The sequence below is a fragment of the Leopardus geoffroyi genome, chromosome B1 (assembly GCF_018350155.1).
Source record: "Leopardus geoffroyi isolate Oge1 chromosome B1, O.geoffroyi_Oge1_pat1.0, whole genome shotgun sequence".
Lineage (NCBI taxonomy): Eukaryota > Metazoa > Chordata > Mammalia > Carnivora > Felidae > Leopardus > Leopardus geoffroyi.
Window position 1 is genome coordinate 14,781,391 of NC_059327.1, and position 21,198 is coordinate 14,802,588.

The window sequence follows — 21,198 nt, forward strand, 5'->3', positions numbered from 1 at the left end:
CGCCAGTTTTCAAAATAAATCTTTCCTCTGGAGACAAATCTTGGCCTCCCTTAGACACTCAGGCCCGGATTACCTGTATTTCTCTCCACTCGGACAGGAGTGAGCCCAGAAGATCGGCAACGAAGTGCCATGTTTTACGGTCCCTCGCCAGGCTGGGGCCGCCCCCCCCTTTCTGAGCACCCTGGCATGAGGTAGACGCTGTCCAGGACAGGCCACAGGACTTAGCCCTGAAGGGGAGGGGTTGGCGAGAGCTGCTGCGTCCCACACTTGGGCTCCAGCTGTGGGCTAGCTGAAGCTAGCAGAACAGCCATCACTGGTTTAAACCCCCTTTCCCTGTTGAAGTCTCTCCGGGGGCAGCTAATAAAGAGCGAAAAGGAAAGGCTTTCCTGACTCAGCCTTCCTCTCTGCTTACTTGGTTACCTACGAAGTGAACAGCCTGTTGATAAGCAGCCCGGAATCAATGGTCTTCGTATTTAGTAATTCATCTGTCAATTCATATTCCACAAACACGTACTGAGCCTCTGTCATGTACCGGGTTCCACGGAGGAAAAGGGAGGTGAAGACGCCACAGGCCTGCCTGCGAGGAGCTTATGCTCCAAGAAGGAAGAGTCCGAAAGCAGACACACGAATGTAGCAGGCAGGGGAGAGAGTCCGCCTTTTATGAGAATTCCACGCTGGAGGAAGTTAGGGGGGAGCCGGGTGTTTCACGGGACAGCCGGTGTCTGAGCTTACGGACAGGTGGGAGTCAAGGAGGAGAGGGCACCCCAGGGGCTCTGACTGATGCTACCGGGGCCCGCTGAGTACAGGCTGATCTTTTAGGTACAGGTATCCCCTGCTTTTTGTAAGTTCGAGTTACACAACTTTGCTTTTACGAAAAGAGCTGCATTAGTAACCTGCTTTTGCTGACTGAAAGATATTCAAGGAGGATTTCTGTTTTGGGAAGAAAAAAAAAAAAAAAGACGGAAAGCGAACACAGTGTTCAGCATCGGTTTTGCAGTAAGCCTTTACAGAGGCAGCGCGTACCTGAACAGCTCCTTCCCTGGAAACCACCAGAGCTTTGAACCCCTCCTGTGAGCATCTGGGCTTTGTGTCGATTTGCTTTGTGCGTCCATTAGCAAGAGGTGACCTAAGGTATCAGAAAAGCCTGAGAGAGGTCATTTTGGGGGGGCCTGGGAAAGCTCATAAATTTTTCCAAATAAATTAATGGTAATTGCTTCTTTGCTTTGCGCCATTTCTGCTTACGGAAGCTTTCATAGGAATGCTCCGCTTCCGGATAGCGGGGCAAAGCTGCATGTGGATGGAGGAATGGACGTGGAGGGTGGAAGGATGCACTTGAGTTCGGCGGAAGCTACCCTCAGTACCTGTCCACTTTGCCTTTTCCCGTGTTGTTCCTGACGTTCCCATATGCCAAGGACATGCAGCATCACTGGACCTGCCTCCTGAAGGCAGTGGGACGACCCTGTCTGACCAAATCCGTTGCGTGCGGGCGCCCCCTGGAGGAGAGATGGGGGTGGAGCATGGGTAAGTGAAACCTGGGGACTGGGCAGTGGGGGGGCTCCTGAAGGGTTATGGCCTTTGACCCCTGGCAAGCACAAGCCAAGAGGTTTCCAGGGGACAGTGACCAGGTCTTAGGGAGCAGAGGGGGTGGGGACATCAGTTAGGAAGCTCTTGAAGAAAGGAGCCTGGCAGGTGTGACAGGCCAGGGCTGGACCTCGGCAGGCGGCCTGGATTTTTCTCCTCTTCGTGTTTAGTCGGTCCTCTGCCGCCCTTGCATGAGGAGAGCCAGGGAAAGGACTGGCTGTAGTCGGAAATCCAGTCCAGATATTGAAGAATGCAGGAGTAGAAGCAAGCTGCGGGGAGCCACTGGCCAGGGAGCTTGCTTTTCTGCCGCAGCAACAGCAGTCACACTGGGTAATTGTGCAATTCCAGGTGACAAATTAAATCTGTTTCCCTGTCTTTATCTTTTTCAGTGACAGCTCTCTAAGTGACCGTTAAAAAAATGAGCTCAGTTAAGTCTTCCCGTTAGAGCAGCTGCCTTAGAGTCTGCAAGGCTTACATCGGTAGCAAAAAGTTGGTGTTTACATGGGAGGGGCAGTGTCGCCAGGGAAGCCAAATCTTGCATGTTGCGGCATGGCGGCCAAAGACAGGCAGGATGGGGAGATGCGGCTCTATTTTGCTGGCCCCAACCGGCACCAAATCGTCCTGACTCAGCTGTTTTTCTAATCGTGTCTAAACCAGAAAAAAGACTCCTCTGCTATCCACACCCAGAGCCAGGGAGACGGCTTTCCGGGCTGAGAAGCTGGTCCTGCTGCAGACGCCAAGTGGGGTTTAGCTCAGAAACGTCATCATCTGTGCTCCGCGCTGCCGTGCAGGTGACGGAGCAAAACACAACGTTCTTTTACCACGTGGGGAGAGCGACAGCCCAGCTCTGAGCAGGAGCAAAGATACAGAATGGAGTTTTTCGATTCTCTGCAGTCAAGGAAGTATAACGAACAACAGAAAGGTGTAACAGAAGAAAGTCTAAGACAACAAGGAAACGGATGGACATGCGTCTTTAGGGTTTTTCAGAAAACAAAGAGATAAAACCCTATGTTCTATCAAGGGAGAATCAGAAATTCTAATTTTCACCTGTGAGTCTTGGGACAAAAATCCACAAATTCAAGGAGGGGAGTAAAATGAAGGCATTCATTCAATCTAGGAAACTGAGGTACAAAAAGGAGTCACTGAAAGACATCTAATTTCTTTCAGGACTCAGGGACGACCATGGTTTGCCAGGGAAACATTTCATGTTTTTACATTACTCACAGACACTGTAAGTCAGACTAAGGTAACTGAGTGTGCCACCATCTCTGAGCTGGCTGCTAGGAAGCTAGAGTGACGTCAGTGTCCCACGTTATGCTGTGGTGCGTTACTTTCAGGACTAACAATATCCTCTACGCAGACTCATCGGGAGGGACAGACGCAGTAGCCAGGAGGTACTTCATTCAAGATAACTGTTATTATTGTTGTTGACCAAAATTTTAAGAAGAAATGTTTCTTCGTGGGTTTATTACCTGCAAAAGGTGCAATGACTGTATTCGTGTCCTTGAAACTGTGGGGGAGGAGTCGTTGTAAAGTTTCTAGTGAACCAGACGTGGTCAATGTCGATTCCTGACCGCAGTACTAATTAAAGCTGGGTGAGTTAACAGTGATGGTCCCTGTATTTGGTGGGTCAACACTAATCTTTCCAGGATCTTATTTTTTCACATCCTGTTTATCTTACTTCTGATTTCATTCTTAAAAAAAAAAAAAAAAAAAAAACAAAAAACTCTCTGCTTCAAAATATTTAAAAAATCATCTCAAATTTCCTTTTGGAAATAATTCTATATTTTTCAAAAAGCTTTTCAAGCGATTGTCCATCGTTAGACATTCTTCCTTTCTGTTCTTGTGGCTTCTTCCCCCACTCCTGAAAAGCATACAGTGAAACACTGGGCGGCCCCTGTTAACTGATTTAGTTCTGATTTACACAAACATATGTATGCATATGTGTGTAATCATGTGATATGTACAAAATATAACATAATGTAACATAGTATGCAGTATGGTGCATAATTACCATGTGGCTCGCCCTCAGAAGACACGTGATTTGACCGGCTTCCTGCAGAAGAGCAGATACCTGGACGCTCAGTGCAGAGGCGAGGGGTGTTGGGAGGTCGGGGAGGCAGTGATGAGGCCCCATCAGATTTGTCACCGGGCTTTGTGAGCGGGCCACTGCCAGCTAGTCACCAAGTTTGTCCTCATTCTCCTCTCACCTCCTCTTCCTTGTGATCTAAGTTTCAGGGACTCGTGCGCCTCATTCCAGAGCCTCTGTATCACTTCTGTCTTGCGATTGTGGTGCCCTGGTCCACGCTGCAGCGTATGTTAGATCTCAGGACCAAAGCGGACTCAAGGCAGGAATTTTCTAGCCACGCTGTTGAGTTGATGGATGAGACCCAGGGGGAGGCTTGCTAGTGGGGTCTGGGCAGAAGCGGACGTACAGTGCAGTTAAAGAAGCTTAAGCATCAAGGCTCCTCACTCTCATGGGTTTCTTTCAAGTCCCTACACCTAATTTTATATTTATAATTATGTGTTCTTTTCTTAAAGAGAGACACCCCCCCCCAAATTTTATAACTGTGAGAGTCCCATGAAACCAGTATCTGCCTCTGATTCTGGGATGTATTTTTTGCTCCCTAATAAAAGTAGGAGACGTATATACAAGAAGCTACACCCCTTCTTTCCTGCTTTGGGAGAACCTGCAGGGATGTGATGCTCAGGGCTGTGGCAGCCGTCTTGTGACCCTGAAGGGAAAGCCAAAAGAACCATATCGGGCCTTGATATGATGGACATGATTGAACTGCAGGATGAGCCAACCCTAGAACTGCCTACCTCCAGACTTCCCGTTATGTGAGGTAGGAAGTCTTTACTAGTTCAGGCACAGTTATTCAAGCGGTCTGTGGCTTATAACAAAGAGCATCGTGCCGATACCTCCAGGTCCCCCCATCGCTATGTTTTAGTCACTCACTGAAGAAACGTGCATCTCCCTGCTACTGCCATGATGCGCACCTTCTAGAAAGCACTTACAGCTAGAGCAGCTTCACTGTTGCCCATCCTACCCTACTGGAGGGGCTCAGGGCCTCCCCCATTGGAATTGAGACGGTACCTCGGCAGTTGGGCAGTGTCTCCGACTTCGCCACTCTTCCCACTAAGACTGTCTTCCCGTAAATTACTCCAGATCACCTCGGTAATCCCTCCCTACCATGAGCCAGCTTCTCAGTGCCCTTGCCTTCAGCTAACTATGAGAAGGTAAACAACAGATGCAAATAATCATGCAAAGACACGTGTGACAGATAACCAGATGGACCGTCATCATCTCTTTGTTTGAAAAACTCAGCAATTCCACCAGAATTTCCTAAATTGAGAGAGTTTCAAACTGTAAGCTCTTGTGAGTGGCTTGCCAAGTTGGCTTTACGGAATAAAGTCGTGCAGGCACCCACCCAGCTGACCCAATTGGCTGCATGTGTGTTCAATGCAAAGCTGCGAGAAAATCATTACAAATGAAAATGCCAGGAGCCTAGAAGAATCGCGCTCCAGGTAAATGTCAAACGGTGTGATAAAGTGAAGAAAGAAGCATGTTGGTTCCCAGAGGAGGGGAGCAGGAGGAGGTAGAGGGACCTTCTTGGAAACTTCTACAATCACATGGCGTGGAAGCCAAAGTGTGATTAGACAGCCCAGCTTGGCCTCAGGACCGTGCAGACTGACATCTCTAACTGGGTCTGTTTTGTTTCCTCGGTGACCAGATGCTTCTCTTTGAGAGCACACAGGAATGACTCAGGCCTCCTGAGTCACCGATTTTCATGCCAGGGAACCCCCATTTTCCCACACCTAGGTCCCCAGACCTCCACCCATTTGCCTGACCGGCGTTTCTGCTGATCACTGCCTGCCCTCTCTCCGGCAGATAACTCTAGTCGTGCGTCCTCATACTTCACTGATGTCAACCAACGGCTCCCATGTGCCAACACCTGCCAGTCTCTTTTGCCCTGCAGTCTGGGCTGTCTGCAAGCCATCCTCAAACTCAATGTCTGTGGTAACCCACGCACACCCTCTTCACAAACTGATTCTAGACACGTCTTGACCTTGGTTTCCCTGAAGGCCAGAGCCTTCCCACACTGGCCTGAGATCAGAAGCTGATCCCAGAGCCTGGAGAGCTTGCAGTCCAGGCCAGCGAGCAGGAACTGCTGAAGCCATTCGTGCACGAGGCAATCAGAGTTTGGACCCCAAAGGCAAGGTCATCTCCTCGGTAAAATCAAGTTGGCCAACTGGGGACCTGGATCTGTGGAGTTTCGTTTGCCGAACATTTCCCTTAAAGGAGAAAGCAAAGCTGAGCCCCTCCTTGGTCTTCACCGCCCTAACGCGATTGCTTTGGTTCACAGTAATCATTCTGCTTTAAACCGAATAGGTTACAGTGCAAGCCTGGGTAATTGAGTTAAGGCTAGTTTGTTAAAATATAGCAAGTCTGGAGCCAGGAAGTCTAAATGTGCCTCTGGGGCCAAGTCTACGGTTTGTGTCCACAAAGTCACCTGACCAAGACTTTGGAGTCTCTAAAGTAATGCCATGAAGGACACTTAAGTGAAAACAAAACATTTTAAGTGCAAAAGCTGAGTAATTACTTACCGTCAGCTGTTTGATAGAATTTGTCTAATGAACATAGTGCCATAATTTTATAATTACCTCAGTTATGAACCACCCTTCATCAGCCACTAAGGTCAAAGGAGAGACGAATTTCCCTTTCTTGTAATAGAACCTGCTGGGTATGGCTTCTTTCTCGTAGACGGTCATGTGTTCCACCGCTCTCAGCTTGTTATATACCTGCAAAGATAACAAGAATGGCCAGTTTTGCATTCTCTCTCTTAACTCCATGTGAGTATCTACTGGACCTGGGGGAGAGGGAGAACTTTATAGACCAGAGAAAGAAATTACCAAAACACCTGACAGGTCTGACTGCATAAAAATGAGAAACTTCTGGACATCTCAGAAAACAAGGTGACTTTATTTAGTAAGGCTGAAGATCACATACCCCCCACCTACCAAGTTAGCTCTAGAGATCTAGCTCTAGAGATCTAGAGATCACGCTTCATGATTGTACACCTGTAGACAGGAAGAGGGATTTATGCTGCAGACTGGAACAGCCCAGATGCCCAGCGACAGCAGAAGGGCGAAAATGAATGGAGGTGTGGGTCTGCAGTGGAATATTATACAGCAACGAAGATGGATGGATTGTAGCTACATAGAACACCTGGAGACGTCTCGGGGATCTCAGTTTGAGAAAATAAAGCAAGCTGCAGACGAATACAGACAGGACTGTTATTATTACCTGAACTCCGAATAACTTCAAAACTAAAGAAATCTATGGTAAAACCATAAAGAGAATTAAGGAACTGATACCTTATAATTTAAGAGAGTAGTTTCCTCTGAGGGGGCAAAAAAAGGGTGATGGGGTTTGGGAAGACATACAGGAGATACCATGAGCGGTGGTCATGTGAACGTAAGATGCCCCTTTCTACTTTGATATTTTATAATAATTTTATAATAATTTGTCTACTCAATAATTAATACACAAATTACAAAACTTGTGTATGTCCAAAACTCTGTAGTAAAATTAAAAGGCAAGTGAGGAATTGGTCTGCTTGATGTCAAATACCACTAAGATCAAAGAAAGAGGATTTGTTCTTTGATTTGACCTAGAGCATGTCTTACCTCCACCTGAATCTGGAAAGTACTAGTGATTGTCTGTCATTCACTACGCTACTCATGTCATGATGAGGGTGTAAACTCTGTACATATTTCCAATATTGAGCAGCAGCTGAAACGTTTATGGCTTAACATCCAAATCAACTGGTTGAGCTGGACTTGTTGGCCCTTTGCCAAGTCGGGCATATATTCCTGGGCAGAACTGAATGTAGAATTGAGTTTATCAACGCAAATCTGGAGTCTAATTAGCCTTCAGGCTGTTTAGCAGAGGGTTTCTGATGACCCCACTTGACTTCCTACTGGAGAAAAGCCACGGTTCTTAAGGAAAGTGGATGCGTTTGCACACAGATTTGGGATAAGCGAAAAATCTGATGACATACAGCAGAACTCGCAAACTGTTGTGTCCATCACGTGACAAGCCGTCACCCAAACACAGCCCCCACTCGCAAATGATCCACCAACTGCTTCAGGCGGCTCGCACTGCCTGGCTCGAACGCCGCGCTGGAAGAAGCTGTTCCCGGCCCGCAACCCGCAAGCTGCCGGCGCGCAAGCGTTCTGGGGGCGGCACGTCCCTGGGCGCCAGATGGGAGCTACGGATGCTCTTCCTTGCCAAGAAAGCAGAACTTCCTCGCAAGAAGCCGTTTACTGTGGGACCTGCCAGTGTGTGGAGCACGCGTCACAGCTTCAGACCGAGGGAGCTCGTGCGGACACGGCAAACCGGTTTGGCACCTCCGCCTCCGCCGCACGGAACTTGACAAAACGGGGCGTCCGCCTAGGAAACGGGACAAGGCTGGAGAGGGGTGGCATTGTTGGGGACGGTGTTGGCACCCCCCAGACAGACAGATCGTGAGCGTGTATATGGCAGGGGGCCACGGGGCCCAGCGGAGAGACCCCGGCCCGCTGCGCGCAGTGCTCCATCGATACTGACGACCGTCCATCGCCGAGTACGTCCCTGCCGTGGGCGGAGGCACCGGGGCCCGCCCAATGCCTGTTCCTGGCACCTCCACCGGCAGCGGTCCCAGCCTCCCCGGAGGATGAGATCCGCTGCCGGGTCCAGAGCAGGAAGTTCTCCCCGGGAGCGGGCAGAAGCCCCAACGCGTACACTTAAGGGGACTAGGGCGACGTGGGGCGAAGCGGTCGGCCAGCGGTTCCTCTTGCTCCTCACTTTCTCATCGTGATTTAGCAAGAACTGCCAGATAATGACTGCGGAGCAGGGTAAGGAGAAGTCCAGTCCTCTCTGGGTGCTGAGCTCCTGGAGGGCGGTGCCTGTGGGGAGCACCCTGTGGGGCCTCAACACGCCCCCCTGAGAACGACCCCTCGCAATGGTGATCGCCGTAACAAGTGACATGTACGTCGTCCCTGGGGTGGGTGCAGCCTGCTTCCGTGTGTTTTGCAACAGCCCGGGAGGCGGCTGTGACGACACCACCATGGGCCCGGACACAGAGGCAGCAGTGGGGCCAGGTCATGGGGACCGCGGGACAGCAGTCCGCGCCGGGGCTGGGATCTGCACCCAAGCAGTGTGGCTCCTTGGATAAGGAGCTGACCCGTGGCACACAGGGCCTCGGCCTCTGCTCGTTCATCACATCCTTATCTCCACGTCCCTGGTGAAAACAGATCAGACTGGCAGCTTTGTTCCAGAGAAAGAGCGTTCTCTGCACGCATCCGCTGTCCCCCAGGGTGGCCTGGGAAGTGCTGCGTCTTGGCCAGTCATAAAACAGCCCTGGCGGAGGGCGGAGGGCTTAAAGCGCTAAGCACTGCACACCCCTCGCCTCCTTGAATTTCCACCGACGTGGCGTGCGGCACGTGCCATCGTGCCTGCTTCAGAGAAGGCAGACGCAGGAGGGCGAGCCACTGGGCAGAGGTCAAGTGAGTGGCACGGCCACCGGAGGCCAAGCTCCTGGCTCGGCTCTACCTCAGCACGAGAGCCACGGGGCGAAGGTGGGGCCCAGAGCGACGGTGAAGAAGGGCGTGGAGCTCTCCCTTCCCCTCGTGGGACCCGCCCGTCCTTCCGCCCACGGCCCCCGCCCTTCCGCCCACGGCCGGCGCTTCCTTGCCTCGGAGTGCTTCCCGGGGGCTGGCCAGAGGCTCACGACGGGCCCTCGGTCCTTCACTCGCTGCAGGTCACTCAGGCTCACGTACTTGTCCAGCTCGATCACTCTGTCCATCCAGAAAATGTCAGTCATCCCATGGTCCGAGAAGATGATAACGTCCAGGTTGTCCTGCAGCCCCAGCTCCTGTGGGCGGACAAAGGCCGTCAGGACAGCGCCCTCGGCCACGGAAAGACGCTCTCACTCCGGAAATCGTGTAAAGAAGTGGGCTTTTTAAAGTTTATTTATTTATTGGGGGGGGGGGGGGAGAGGGCGGGAGAGAGAATCCCAAGCACAGAGCCTGACACGGGGTTTCGATCCCATGAGCCCATGAACCTGAGATCCAGACCTGATAACGAGATCAAGAGTCAGATGCTTAACGGACTGAGCCACCCAGGCGGCCCCTAAAGAAGTGTTTTAAACTATAAGTTACGGGGAAAGGAGAGGTCCTCAGTTGTAAACTGAATCGTGTACTTTTCTGCCCTGATGAGGGCAGTTCAGAATCACCACAGACGCACTTTGAGGAGGGGGACTGTGAGAGCGCGCTCCCCACTCCTACTGGGCTTTTGCCTCTCCAGGTACCCTTTCTGTTTTCATTTCCTTTTGGCTCTTTCAACAAGCTTGTGTGGTACTGTGGGGACTGTCACTTACCCATTTTTACACATGTGTAAAAAAAAAGCTCAGAAGGTTTTAACAAATAATACCTTGCTTAAAGTCATCCAGCAAGGGGGTGGCAGAATCAGGGACAGAACCCAGGTCTGTTTTCCATGCCCACTTGAACCCGGTTACCAGGCCTGTTAGGTCTGATAAAGGACTGGGCCATCTCGCCGGCTCCGGGTAATAATGCAGATCTGGTCGTTCCAGTCCTGCGGGCCTGGCAGCGAAACAAGGGATCTCTTGGTGTCTGAAGAGGGGTCGTGTGAAGAAAAGAGACCCGTCGCAGCCTTGTGCCGGCCTCGCCAGCTAACAACAGTAAGAAGGAAGATGCTGAGGGCTATGACAGCCAAGCAAACAGAAAGAAAGTGACGAGAGGGAAGACTGGCCTGGTGGGCCCGGTTCGGGCTTACCTGGATCCACTTGGTCATGTGCCTCAGGATGCTGTCTACGGCCTTCAGGGCGTCTTTCCTCTGCGGTGAGGAGGGGCCGTAGTGGTGGCCTTCCACATCGATGCGCTCATAATAGATGGCTGCCAGGTCGGCCCGGCCACTCCTGGAGGGAGCAGGGGGAGAGAGGTGAAGTCGAGGGGGACGCCCACCAGCTTCCTCCCCGTTCACCCAGCAGCGGTGACACTGGTGTATCCCCCAAACCCTGACCCGTGGGCCAGGAAAAGCCGACACCTGAGAATGAACAAGGTGATCTCCAAGGGAGAGACACGGTTACTGCATCGAGACATGCCATGGGGCGCCTGGGTGGCTCAGTCGGTTAAGTGTCCGACTTCAGCTCAGGTCATGATCTCGCGGTTTGTGCGTTCGAGCCCCGCGTCGGGCTCTGTGCTGACAGCTCGGAGTCTGGAGCATGCTTCGGATTCTGTCTCCTTCTGTCTCTGTCCCTCCCCCATTCGTGCTCTCTCTCTGCCTCTCAAAAATGAATAAACGTTAAAAAACAAAACAAAACACACAGGCCAGTCCTGAGCACCTCAGCGCAACAGTCAGAGAGCACGTCTATGGGTTGTCTCCCCTCCGGGCTGCTGTGGCATTGCTCACCACGCCCCAGGAGCTGGAAGGTGTGGTAACAGGAAGGGGACAGTTCTCATAGCTCCGCCCCACCACCTGCTGCCATTGGAAGATGAGAACAACTAGAGGCAATCATTTAAACAATGACTGTTCCTTCCAGGGGAGCCTGGGTGTTCAACTCTCAGCTCAGGTCCTGATCTCAGCCCCGCATGGGGCTCTGAGTGTGGAGCCTGCTTGGGATTCTTTCTCTCCCTCTCTCTCTGCCCCCCACTCCCCAGCTCACGTGCACGCACGCTCTCTCTCTCTCTCTCTCTCAAAACAAACATTTAAAAATAAATAAATAAACAAATAAATAAATAATGACTGTTCGATTATTGCTAGACTTTAGGGAAATGTCTGCATATAACACCAGACTGTGTGTTTAACTGACTGGCAAGAATAAGAACAAGGTTTACAGGGCAACTCTGTGGGATGCAAACAGGTTAGTGTTCAGGGCCTGACATCGGTAGCCACTTATCCTGTAGGGACATTTACCCTCTGAAGGGTCAGCTCCAGTGTGGATACAGAGTGAATTCTAACAGTGACCACACTTCTGTGGGTCCCAGGAAGATGCTGGTTCTGGAAAAACCGTCTTGGCCAGAGTGCTGATAATACTAATAATGACAGACTACCAATTATCCAAGCCCTTGATGCTGGGCTAAGAGTGACCGGGAACTAGTGATCCAAATTGGAGTCGGAGGCCTATGGAGTCAGGGAGGGGAGAAAATGCCAGGGAATGCACTCCCTCCTCCACACAGTGCTTTCCACCACCTCTCCCTCCCCAGCTCGGGCTTTGCCTACAAGTGCCCCGAAGCAGCTGAACAGAACAACAATCTTCGTTGCCAATGATGATGATGATGGTGGTGGCGGTGGGCGGTAATCGAAACTGGCAAAAGTGGAAGCAAATGGGAAAGAAATTAAAGCGAATTCTTTTCCTTAGACTTTACAGGGGCTGATAATACTCTTGGTGGGTTGCCTTGTGTCTGTTGAAAAACTGCACTTTAAATGCACCCGCACAAATGAGCTGGCACAGTGCCTCCTGATGTGGCTGCCTCAACACTTGGAAACATGAGCAGGAGAAGGTGTGTCCTCAGAGCCAGCTGTGTCGCGCGTCTTGCAATCCACGGAGGAGGGAAAATCCCATAGGTAGTTGGAGAGCATGGTCTGCACGACCGGAGTTACACGGCTCCTGCCCACCTGCCAGGCGTCGGACGAGATGTCGTCCCGGGAAGCTGGCTCCGATGCCCCAGGCTCAGCGGGGCGGCCCTCCGGGTGCTCCTGTAGCGCTCCGGGCTCATCTCCTGGGGAGGCTGTTCCATGCTGTGCTATATGTCAATGTTCCTTCTCCCTTTCTGAGCTGTGAAGTTCTTTCAGGGGGGTGGCCAGTCATCCCGCCCCGTGGCTCAGTTCTAGCCTACTGTCTCTGGCATTCAGGAGGCGCTCTGTAACTGCCAGCTGGATGTCTACGAACAGTAGGTGCTCAAGAAATGGCAGTTGCTCTGCGGCACTACGTTCAAGGCTTTTCCTGCATTGTGTTAGTTAACCCTCACAGCAACCCTTCGGAGAGGAATACGCTGAACAGAGGGCTCCATACAGTCGCCCGCACCACACAGCCAGTGAAAGACGGGGCCAGGACTCGAACCCACACCGGGCTGACTCCAAGACCCTGACCACAACCACCGAGGACTCTGGAAGACTTCGACAGCCTATGCCAATGGGGCAGAGTGCTGCTCAGACTTCTTGTGGAAATGGTCCTTATTCTCATGTAAGAATCTTGGGGCGCCTGGGTGGCGCAGTCGGTTAAGCGTCCGACTTCAGCCAGGTCACGATCTCGCAGTCCGTGAGTTCGAGCCCCGCGTCGGGCTCTGGACTGATGGCTCAGAGCCTGGAGCCTGTTTCCGATTCTGTGTCTCCCTCTCTCTCTGCCCCTCCCCTGTTCATGCTCTGTCTCTCTCTGTCCCAAAAATAAATAAACGTTAAAAAAAAAAAATTAAAAAAAAAAAAAAAAAAAAAAAGAATCTCGCCAACCCCAGGACAGCTGAGCGTGAGGCAGCACTGTGAAACCGAGTCCCTTCTTGAGCTACGGCCCTCCGCGCCTGTGGGTTGGATGTGCCCCTGAATTCTGTGCAGAACGTCCCTACAGAAAAGTCTTTGCACATTTTGCAGATGAAGAGATAGGCCAGGAAGGATTCTAGAACTTACTCAAGGCCTCACAGAGACATAGCTAGTAATGGAAATGTGAGCCTTCTGCCTCCAAGGCCAGAACATTCTACCAGCCTGGGCTTTTGGAAGTCTGCATCTCCTCCGTTCGCCGCCCTGGGGGGCAGTTTTCAGAGGATGCTCCGCCTGGCGTCTTCCTTCATTATGGTCATACTTGCCAAGAGGGCACGCTCTTTAATGATGCCGTCCCGGGCTACTACGTGTCCTCACGTGCATTTCATTTATGATTTTGAGGGCAAATTGGTTTCAAGTTAAGTGAAATTGTTAGTTAAGTGTTGTTTTCTCTTTTTAGAACAAAGCAAACTGGACCTTCTTTAACAAATACCATTACCATGCTCCTCCACAATGGGGATTGGGTTAGGTGTTTTTCACAAGTGATATTATCATTATTCAGACTCGCTAATGTGTGAAGGACTAATCCATCTATAGACAGCAGAGAACAGAAACTCACTGCGGGGGTGCCTGGGTGGCTCAATAACTTAAACATCTGACCTCGGCTCAGGTCATGATCTAGTGGTTCGTGGGTTCAAGCCCTGCGTCGGGCTCTGTGCTCACCGCTCAGAGCCTGGAACCTGTTTCAGATTCTGTGTCCCTCTCTCTCTGCCCCTCCCCAGCTTGTGCTTTGTCTCTCTCTCTCTCAAAAGTAAGTAAACATTAAAAAAAAAACATTTTTTTTTAAAGTCACTTCATGGTCCCATAAGTGTGTGGGCAGTGGGTAGAAGTTCTCACTAGGTAATGGCATTTTCATACACATCCCTAAACTTGTTTGAGGCCTGTGTTCATTATACTGATGAAATAATGAACAGAATGGAAACTTCCATAAAATCATTCCCTCAGCTAAGCCTCAGCCTTTAGCTGCTTTATGCTCTTGCATCGGTAGCTTCCCAAATGTGCAGATTCGTGCAGTATACCCTGTGTTCAAGTGGACACACTTCCAAGGTGTGGCTTGCATGGTGGGGGAAATTTCACAAACAAGGTTGACCGTTGCATTAAAGTTCAACGGAATGCTTTCAGGTCACTGCATTTTAGACCTCTCCCTTAACACCGCAGCTACTTGGCTTGTTTCTTTCAGGCTTTTCACCGAATTCACAAATCTGTATGTGACCAGAAAGCCGGTAAGTATCACAGATTTAGCTGATGGCTTTGTGTCAGGGAGCTGTCAACCCCAGGTGCCAGGAACACCGGATTTGGGATGCTGGCAATTCAGGGATTATAAATGTGCCTTTGGGAAAGATTTCTAGGTTGGAGTTTCATCAATTCATTAGGGACCTGGGTCTTCAAGGGCTGAGAGCTCTCGCCTGTTTGGAGTTTAGCGGACAAATTCTTGGTCGCCAGCTGTTTTCCACATGGATCTGGTCTCCATCACAGGTCGGCTCATTTGTAACGGAGCAGTTGGGTGAGGAGTGATGGTTGGAAATGCCTGCAGACCTGTTGTTGGCCATTTATAATTTACAGCTCAGGGGTCCAGGAACGGAGCCAAAAGGACATGTGGCTGTCAGCCCAGTACTTGAGAACTGCAAGGGGCTCCCAGCCTTGGAGTTTCAGGGACACTCAGATCCCCTATCATCTCAGGATGCTGTCCAGATCTCTCCTCCGTGTAAAAGTTCATAATCTCACATCCATTTTCCTTACTGAAGTGAGTTGGAAAGAGAAGAATCAGGGAGACAGAAACAGGGGTGGGGGGGGCAATTCAAAGGAATGGTTGGAGTTATCAACAGTTAAGAAAAATGATCCAAAACTTAGAAATTAGGCCCCCCAAACCAGCTACCTGTCTTTCCTGTGTCCTACAAGAATGGGGTCTAGTAAACTTGCTTACAGGTCACCAGACTTTATGGCCAACTAGAGCCCGGACTGTGTAAACTTAGCTGTTAACCTGTAGGAAAGCAGCAAGATGAAGGTTCCATTTGCCTGATGGAGAAAACAGTCCCAAAGATCATGGTTTGACTGTCCTCTAAGTTATTAAGCATTTCTGCATCTAACGATAATCACATCCCATCACCCTCCATCATTCATTTTCTTCGAGTGTGTGCGTTTCTCATATTCTCCAGTTAACCAGCCCTGTCATCTCCTGATTCCCTCAGCAATAAAGTAATTTGAACTCTGGCATAATTCTCGCATTCGTATGTACTCAGCACATGACAGAGGCTTAGGTTTGAAAATTATACTTTGATAGGGAATTGGAATTAGACAAATCTGGGTTCAAAGATGTGAACCTCACTAACCTGGAGGTCTCAGAAGAAAAGCAAACATATCTGCAGGCTTCAGTTTGCCATGTGAAAAACCTCCACAAAGGGCCGCACTGAGTTTTAAATGAGCTGAGGTTTGTAAAGTGCTTGACGCCTGGCAAAAGGGAGAGAAATGCCTCTCTTCCTTCCAGATGCCCCCAGATGGCTTTTCCCTGTGTGCTGAGCCCCTTCCCTCAGAGTCCACGAGGAGGAGGGCCGAAGGCCGGGACATTTGGACCAGCCGCCTCGTGGCCTGTGGAAAGAACCTCTGGCCATCCGTCCGCTCCTTTCTAGGCACCAGCAGGCACTGAGGTCCCGGGATCCCAAAAGGATTCCCTTGGAGCTGTCTTGCACAGCCTGGAGCTTGACAACGGACGGCAGCCGCGTGCACCGCTCCCACGGCCCGGTTGTCGCTTGACCAGCCCTTCGGAGAGGCCGCATCAGGCAGTCTGCCGGGACCAGCCCGGGAGCCATCAAGGCCGCCTCCGGCTGCCACGGCTCACACGGTGCTGCCCTGCCCCCTGCTCCCCGGACGAGCTCCTCAAGCCCCTCTTTTCTGTCCGCGGGAGCGTGCCCGTGCCGCCATCAGAGCTTCCGGGAGGATGGATTCAGTGATGCGGTCACAAACCGCTTCCTGTGGTGGCTGCGGGGCAGGGGTGCGGCCTCGCAGGCCCCAGGTGCGGTGCATGGTGCAGAAGTCGCTCGTGATGGGGGCTGCGTGCTGCTGAACGTGTCACATGGCGAACAGAAGGCCGAGGCCGCCATCCCGCCCCACCACGCAGGGGTGGCTTGCAAGGGGACCACCCCTACATCCTCTCCATCTGATGCGGTTTCAGCGCACCTTGCAGATAAGGGTGTAGACCAGGAGGACAGCTGTGAAGTCGACCCCGAAGCGTTCAGGCACTTCTCATCAAGAACTGGGCTCGGGCTCCACCACCTGCTAGCTGTGTGCGACCCCGGGGCAAGGTGCGTAACTCTGGGAGAGTCACTGGCCTCCTCAAAAGGGCAGGGGGGGAGAACGACATCTATGTAACACAGTAGAGGTCGTGGCAAAATGGGCCGATGGCAATGAGGCCTTTGACACAGTGCTAGCAGTTGGCTGTTGAGGACAATTAATCCTCTTCTCCTTCTCTTTTCCTCCACACTGGAAGTTCTCCAGGTGCTAAGGTGGCGTCTCCCACGGATATGACTTGGATCCCTAGAGCCTCATGAGCGCTGGATGGTAACGCCCAGGTCAAGCACGGAAGTTGGATTAGCCCTTCCTACAGAAACATGCAGCTTCTTGGCTGAGCGGGACCCTTTGCTGAAATGCTGTCCCTGGGTCCATCTTAACCGCCTTCTGTAAAAGCCTATCTATCTTGTATCCCTTTCTTTCTGCTTCTCAGACTAAATAGCAGAGAAGACGAAGGCACTCTATCAGCAGTGCTGATCAGGAGAAACATGTGTGCCTGTGTTTGCACACTTACGTGTGAGAACTCTAAGTACTTTTCCAATTATAGCTAGGAATTTGAGATAGAACTGAGCAGAAACCAAGAGGTGAGCTAGGGAGCCTAAACTTACTCCTTCTCTGGGGGCTATCTGATGGAAAGGTAAATAATAATACATCTTTGCCTCAACACACATACCATGAGAAATTCATAATTCCTTTGAGTCACACTCTTCTATGAATAAGCTGCTACACGCAAGATGTTAACTGTTCCAGAATGTTCCAGGCTGGACAACTACTGGTCCACAAATGTCACTCCTTTAGTCTACTTTGTAAGAAAGTAACAAGACGTGTTCTCAAAATGCACAGGTTGGTTGAAGGAGGCACCTTCTTTTTCTTTGCAAGAGAGCCTAAATCATCTCACTGCGCCTTCCATAGGCAATAAGTAACGTCTGGAATATTATTTTTCTTCTCTTCCCCCCCCCCCTCATTTCAAGCCCTGACTAGTTTTAGAAATTGTGGCTCTCCACCTTTCCAACCACTATTCCCAGGAGGGTTTCTGGTGGCCCTGTTAACTTTGGCAGTGTGAAGAACCCACAAGAAAACCGCACTGGCCTGAGTCCATCCTGCCCGGGCCTCCACTGCCCAACTCCAGAAGCACCATTCACATTATAGACTATGTGAATGCCACCCTCTGCAGCTCAAGGCCATTTACGTGGACTACAGTGTGAGTGGTGCCAAGATGAGCAATATGGTAGCACCAGGTCATACCAGGTAGAGGCTGAGCCTGGGGCCACTTTCCTAGACTCCAGTTCTTTGCAGCCTCTTGTCTCTAGGGGAGCCCAATGCCTTTGCTAAACACACACACACACACACACACACACACACATACACACACACACAAACCACCCCCACCCCCATCTTTCCCCTCTCTAAATGCTGTGCTCTAAGGTAAAGATGTTACTCCCCAGCATTCCATGGCTTTGTCATGTTGCCTGAAAAGAAGAAAAGAAAAACTTCTCTAGAAACAGAGAAACAGGAACAGAAACTTCTCTGGGAAACAGAGTGCAAGACCAACTCGTCCTGCATTCTGGTGTGCCTCAGGACAAGACACTTTGCTTGAGGGGCCAGCTTGCAGGCCAGGGCTAATCTGAGTCTCTTGTGACTGTATGACTCTCTACCTGTGAGTCACTGGGTTGTATGCAGTTGGGACCATTCAGCTGTCAAAGCAAAACGAATGTGTAAAAGATTACACTCCCGTATAGAGTGTTGGGTTATTTGGAGGTCTTCGCGTGTTCATATTCAGCACAGCAATAGGCTGTGGGGGGTGGCGGGGCGTGGCTAGCATTTCGGATGTGTTGGAAATAGCACGGTATAGACACAGAGCTGTTCCAGAGTTCTAGCTCTGCTCAGCCGCTGGGCGGGTGGTGCTGTTTGGCTTTGCACAAACTGGGTTGCAACTCGATATTCCAGTTCATCATGTGTGTGGTTTCCAGCCCTTGTGGGCAAGGGAAAGAAAGCAGAGTAGGTAGGAGGCAGAATCATATAACACATATGATTTATAAACCATATGTTGAAGAATATTTATTTAATATTTCATAATATTTATTTAAAGTTCCCAGACCCTGCCCTTTCCCTCTTCCCTCCAGAAAAAAAATCTAAACTTTTAAACTTGTTACATCTCAGTTTTAAAGTATTTCAAACCTATTTCCTCTCCAACCTGTCAGAGCTTGAAACTTCCTGTGCCTCAAAAGACCGCCTTGATGGGTTTCACGGACGTGGAATTATTCGAAGAAGCAACGAAGGCAGGGGTGTTGTTTTCTCCCCGTGTAGTTCCATGGGGGGGACTGCTCCCCTCTGCCATGGTTAGGTGGTGATGGCAAGAATGGGATTCCTGATCGGTCAACTCTACACCTGGGGAATCTCAGCTCTGGGCCAATTCATGGAGTTAGTGCCAGTGAGCTGTACGCAGCACCTAGGATATGCTGGTTCGCGGGGTCTCCAAGCTTGGAGGCTGGCTCTTCCTCCTGGGAGAATAAATGTCCCTCCCTGGTCTCCACGCTGATTACTACGGGCCCTCTGCCTTGATCCCACCCAGGAGACTCATTCAACAGCCAAGGAGATCTCAAATCCAGCCCTAGAAGTCCAAGAGCCCCCAGCATCTTTAGCCTCTTGGTTGCTGATTTCTCAAGTAGACCCCACCCGGTCTCCCATCTTGACTTTCACTTCTAGTAGCTTCTGAGACTGACTTGAAGCTTTCTCCTGACCTTTCCTGTTGATCAGTTTCTTTTCTTTTTTTTAAGCTTATTTATTTATTTTTGAGCGAGAGAGAGAGAGAGAGAGAGAGAGAGAGCGAGCCTGAGCAGGGGAGGGGCAGAGAAAGGGAGAGAGAGAATCCCAAGCAGGCTCCGTGCTGTCAGCGCAGAGTTCAACGCAGGGCTCAAACTCACGAATCATGAGATCATGACCTGAGCTGAAATCAAGAGTAGGATGCTTAACCCATTGAGCCACCCAGGTGCCCCTTCTTGTTGAACAGTTTCTCTGATGGACTCTTATGTGCTATTCAGGACAACATTACTTATTTCTACACTTTTATTTATTTTATTTTTTTTTTCAACGTTTATTTATTTTTGGGACAGAGAGAGACAGAGCATGAACGGGGGAGGGGCAGAGAGAGAGGGAGACACAGAATCGGAAACAGGCTCCAGGCTCTGAGCCATCAGCCCAGAGCCCGACGCGGGGCTCGAACTCACAGACCGCGAGATCGTGACCTGGCTGAAGTCGGACGCTTAACCGACTGCGCCACCCAGGCGCCCCAACACTTTTAAAGTTCTGTATCATTGTTCCATGTGGGAGCGGAAGAAAAGGTTCTATGTGCTAATATGCTAATGTGTTTCGTACATTACCAAGAAGAGGGTAGAGTAGGCAATTTTTCAAAATTTATTTCACCACAGATCCTTCCTTTTTGCCAAATAATTATTGATATTTTCTGAAATACAAGTATTCCCTTAAATCTTAAATTAGAGAGATGTTGATATTCATTTTGCTTCTCTCTTGTCCATCAACATAAAAAAGAAAGTCCCAAACCCTCGGGGACTTTCTTGCTCCCAATTCAACATTTACATAGAGTGCCCCTACCTGAAATGACTCACTCACAATTATTCTCTGGTAGTAGTCAACACTCACCATGCAAGAGGCTCACCACGTTTCTAAGACATTATTCCACCCATGCCAAACCTTCTTAATTCACTTTAGCATTCATTACCAGTCCTGAAAACCATGAAGAACAATGGTATGACTAAGACTTTGGGACACTTACTTGAAGGAGTCAAGAGCATCGCTCACTGCATTGGCAAAATTGATATCCGTTGGGACATTTTTATATTCTAGGCAGTAAGTAGGTCTGACACCAAGAATCTCAACCTCACAGCCTAAGAAGGAAAAAGATGGCAAATGGTTACCTTCTTCAATAATTAAGGTAGGGTTATGAGCCTATTTCAGGAAGCAAACACCATTAGTCAAAATATAAATTTTGTTCATTTTCATGAAATAGAAGAACCTATTGTTGACAGTTGGTATATATATATATATATAATTATAAAATTATAGTTAAATTTTGTTTAACTGGAGCAGAGGGTCTCAAAATACATTCTTTTTTTTTTTTTTTTTTTTTAACGTTTATTTATTTTTGGGACAGAGAGAGAGAGACAAAGCATGAACGGGGGAGGGGCAGAGAGAGAGGGAGACACAGAATCGGAAACAGGCTCCAGGCTCTGAGCCATCAGCCCAGAGCCCGACGCGGGGCTCGAACTCACGGACCGCGAGATCGTGACCTGGCTGAAGTCGGACGCTTAACCGACTGCGCCACCCAGGCGCCCCTCAAAATACATTCTTAAGCAACACTCATGTCCCATGACAAGGACTAGTAAAATTTAATTAATGTTTGTCTTTCCCAACTTGAAACAAAAAGTTAATTAGTACACAGAAAGGTCTTAATTAAAATTTTCTATAGGTTTTTCATAACTACTAAGACTTCTAGCGTGTCTTTGTCCATTCTAAAGTCAAGTTGTAGGTAGTATCTGATTAGTCCAGGAATAATAAAATAAATACTTCACTAGTCCAACTGGACTTAGAGATAGATACTGCACTAAATTAGCAAGGCCTAAAATTCAGTAGGTCAAAGCAAGGATTCTGAGACATGACCTTGCCTCTTCCAAAATGAAGTAAAAGGATTAAGGGCATTCAGACGTTGGAAGCTGCGA

At 49.9% G+C, this 21,198-nt stretch overlaps 1 protein-coding gene across 1 annotated transcript in view; it reads right to left on the reverse strand.

Moving 5' to 3' along the window:
• Nucleotides 1–21,198, reverse strand: part of ENPP6 (ectonucleotide pyrophosphatase/phosphodiesterase 6) — a 118,269-nt gene that overhangs the window by 12,138 nt on the left and 84,933 nt on the right. Inside the window, exons 3-6 of the mRNA XM_045452889.1 lie at nucleotides 20,256–20,367; nucleotides 10,421–10,562; nucleotides 9,321–9,500; nucleotides 6,247–6,384 (exon numbers count right to left, since the gene is read on the reverse strand). Coding sequence (XP_045308845.1) covers nucleotides 6,247–6,384; nucleotides 9,321–9,500; nucleotides 10,421–10,562; nucleotides 20,256–20,367 — 572 coding nt within the window. The remainder of the gene's footprint in view (nucleotides 1–6,246; nucleotides 6,385–9,320; nucleotides 9,501–10,420; nucleotides 10,563–20,255; nucleotides 20,368–21,198) is intronic.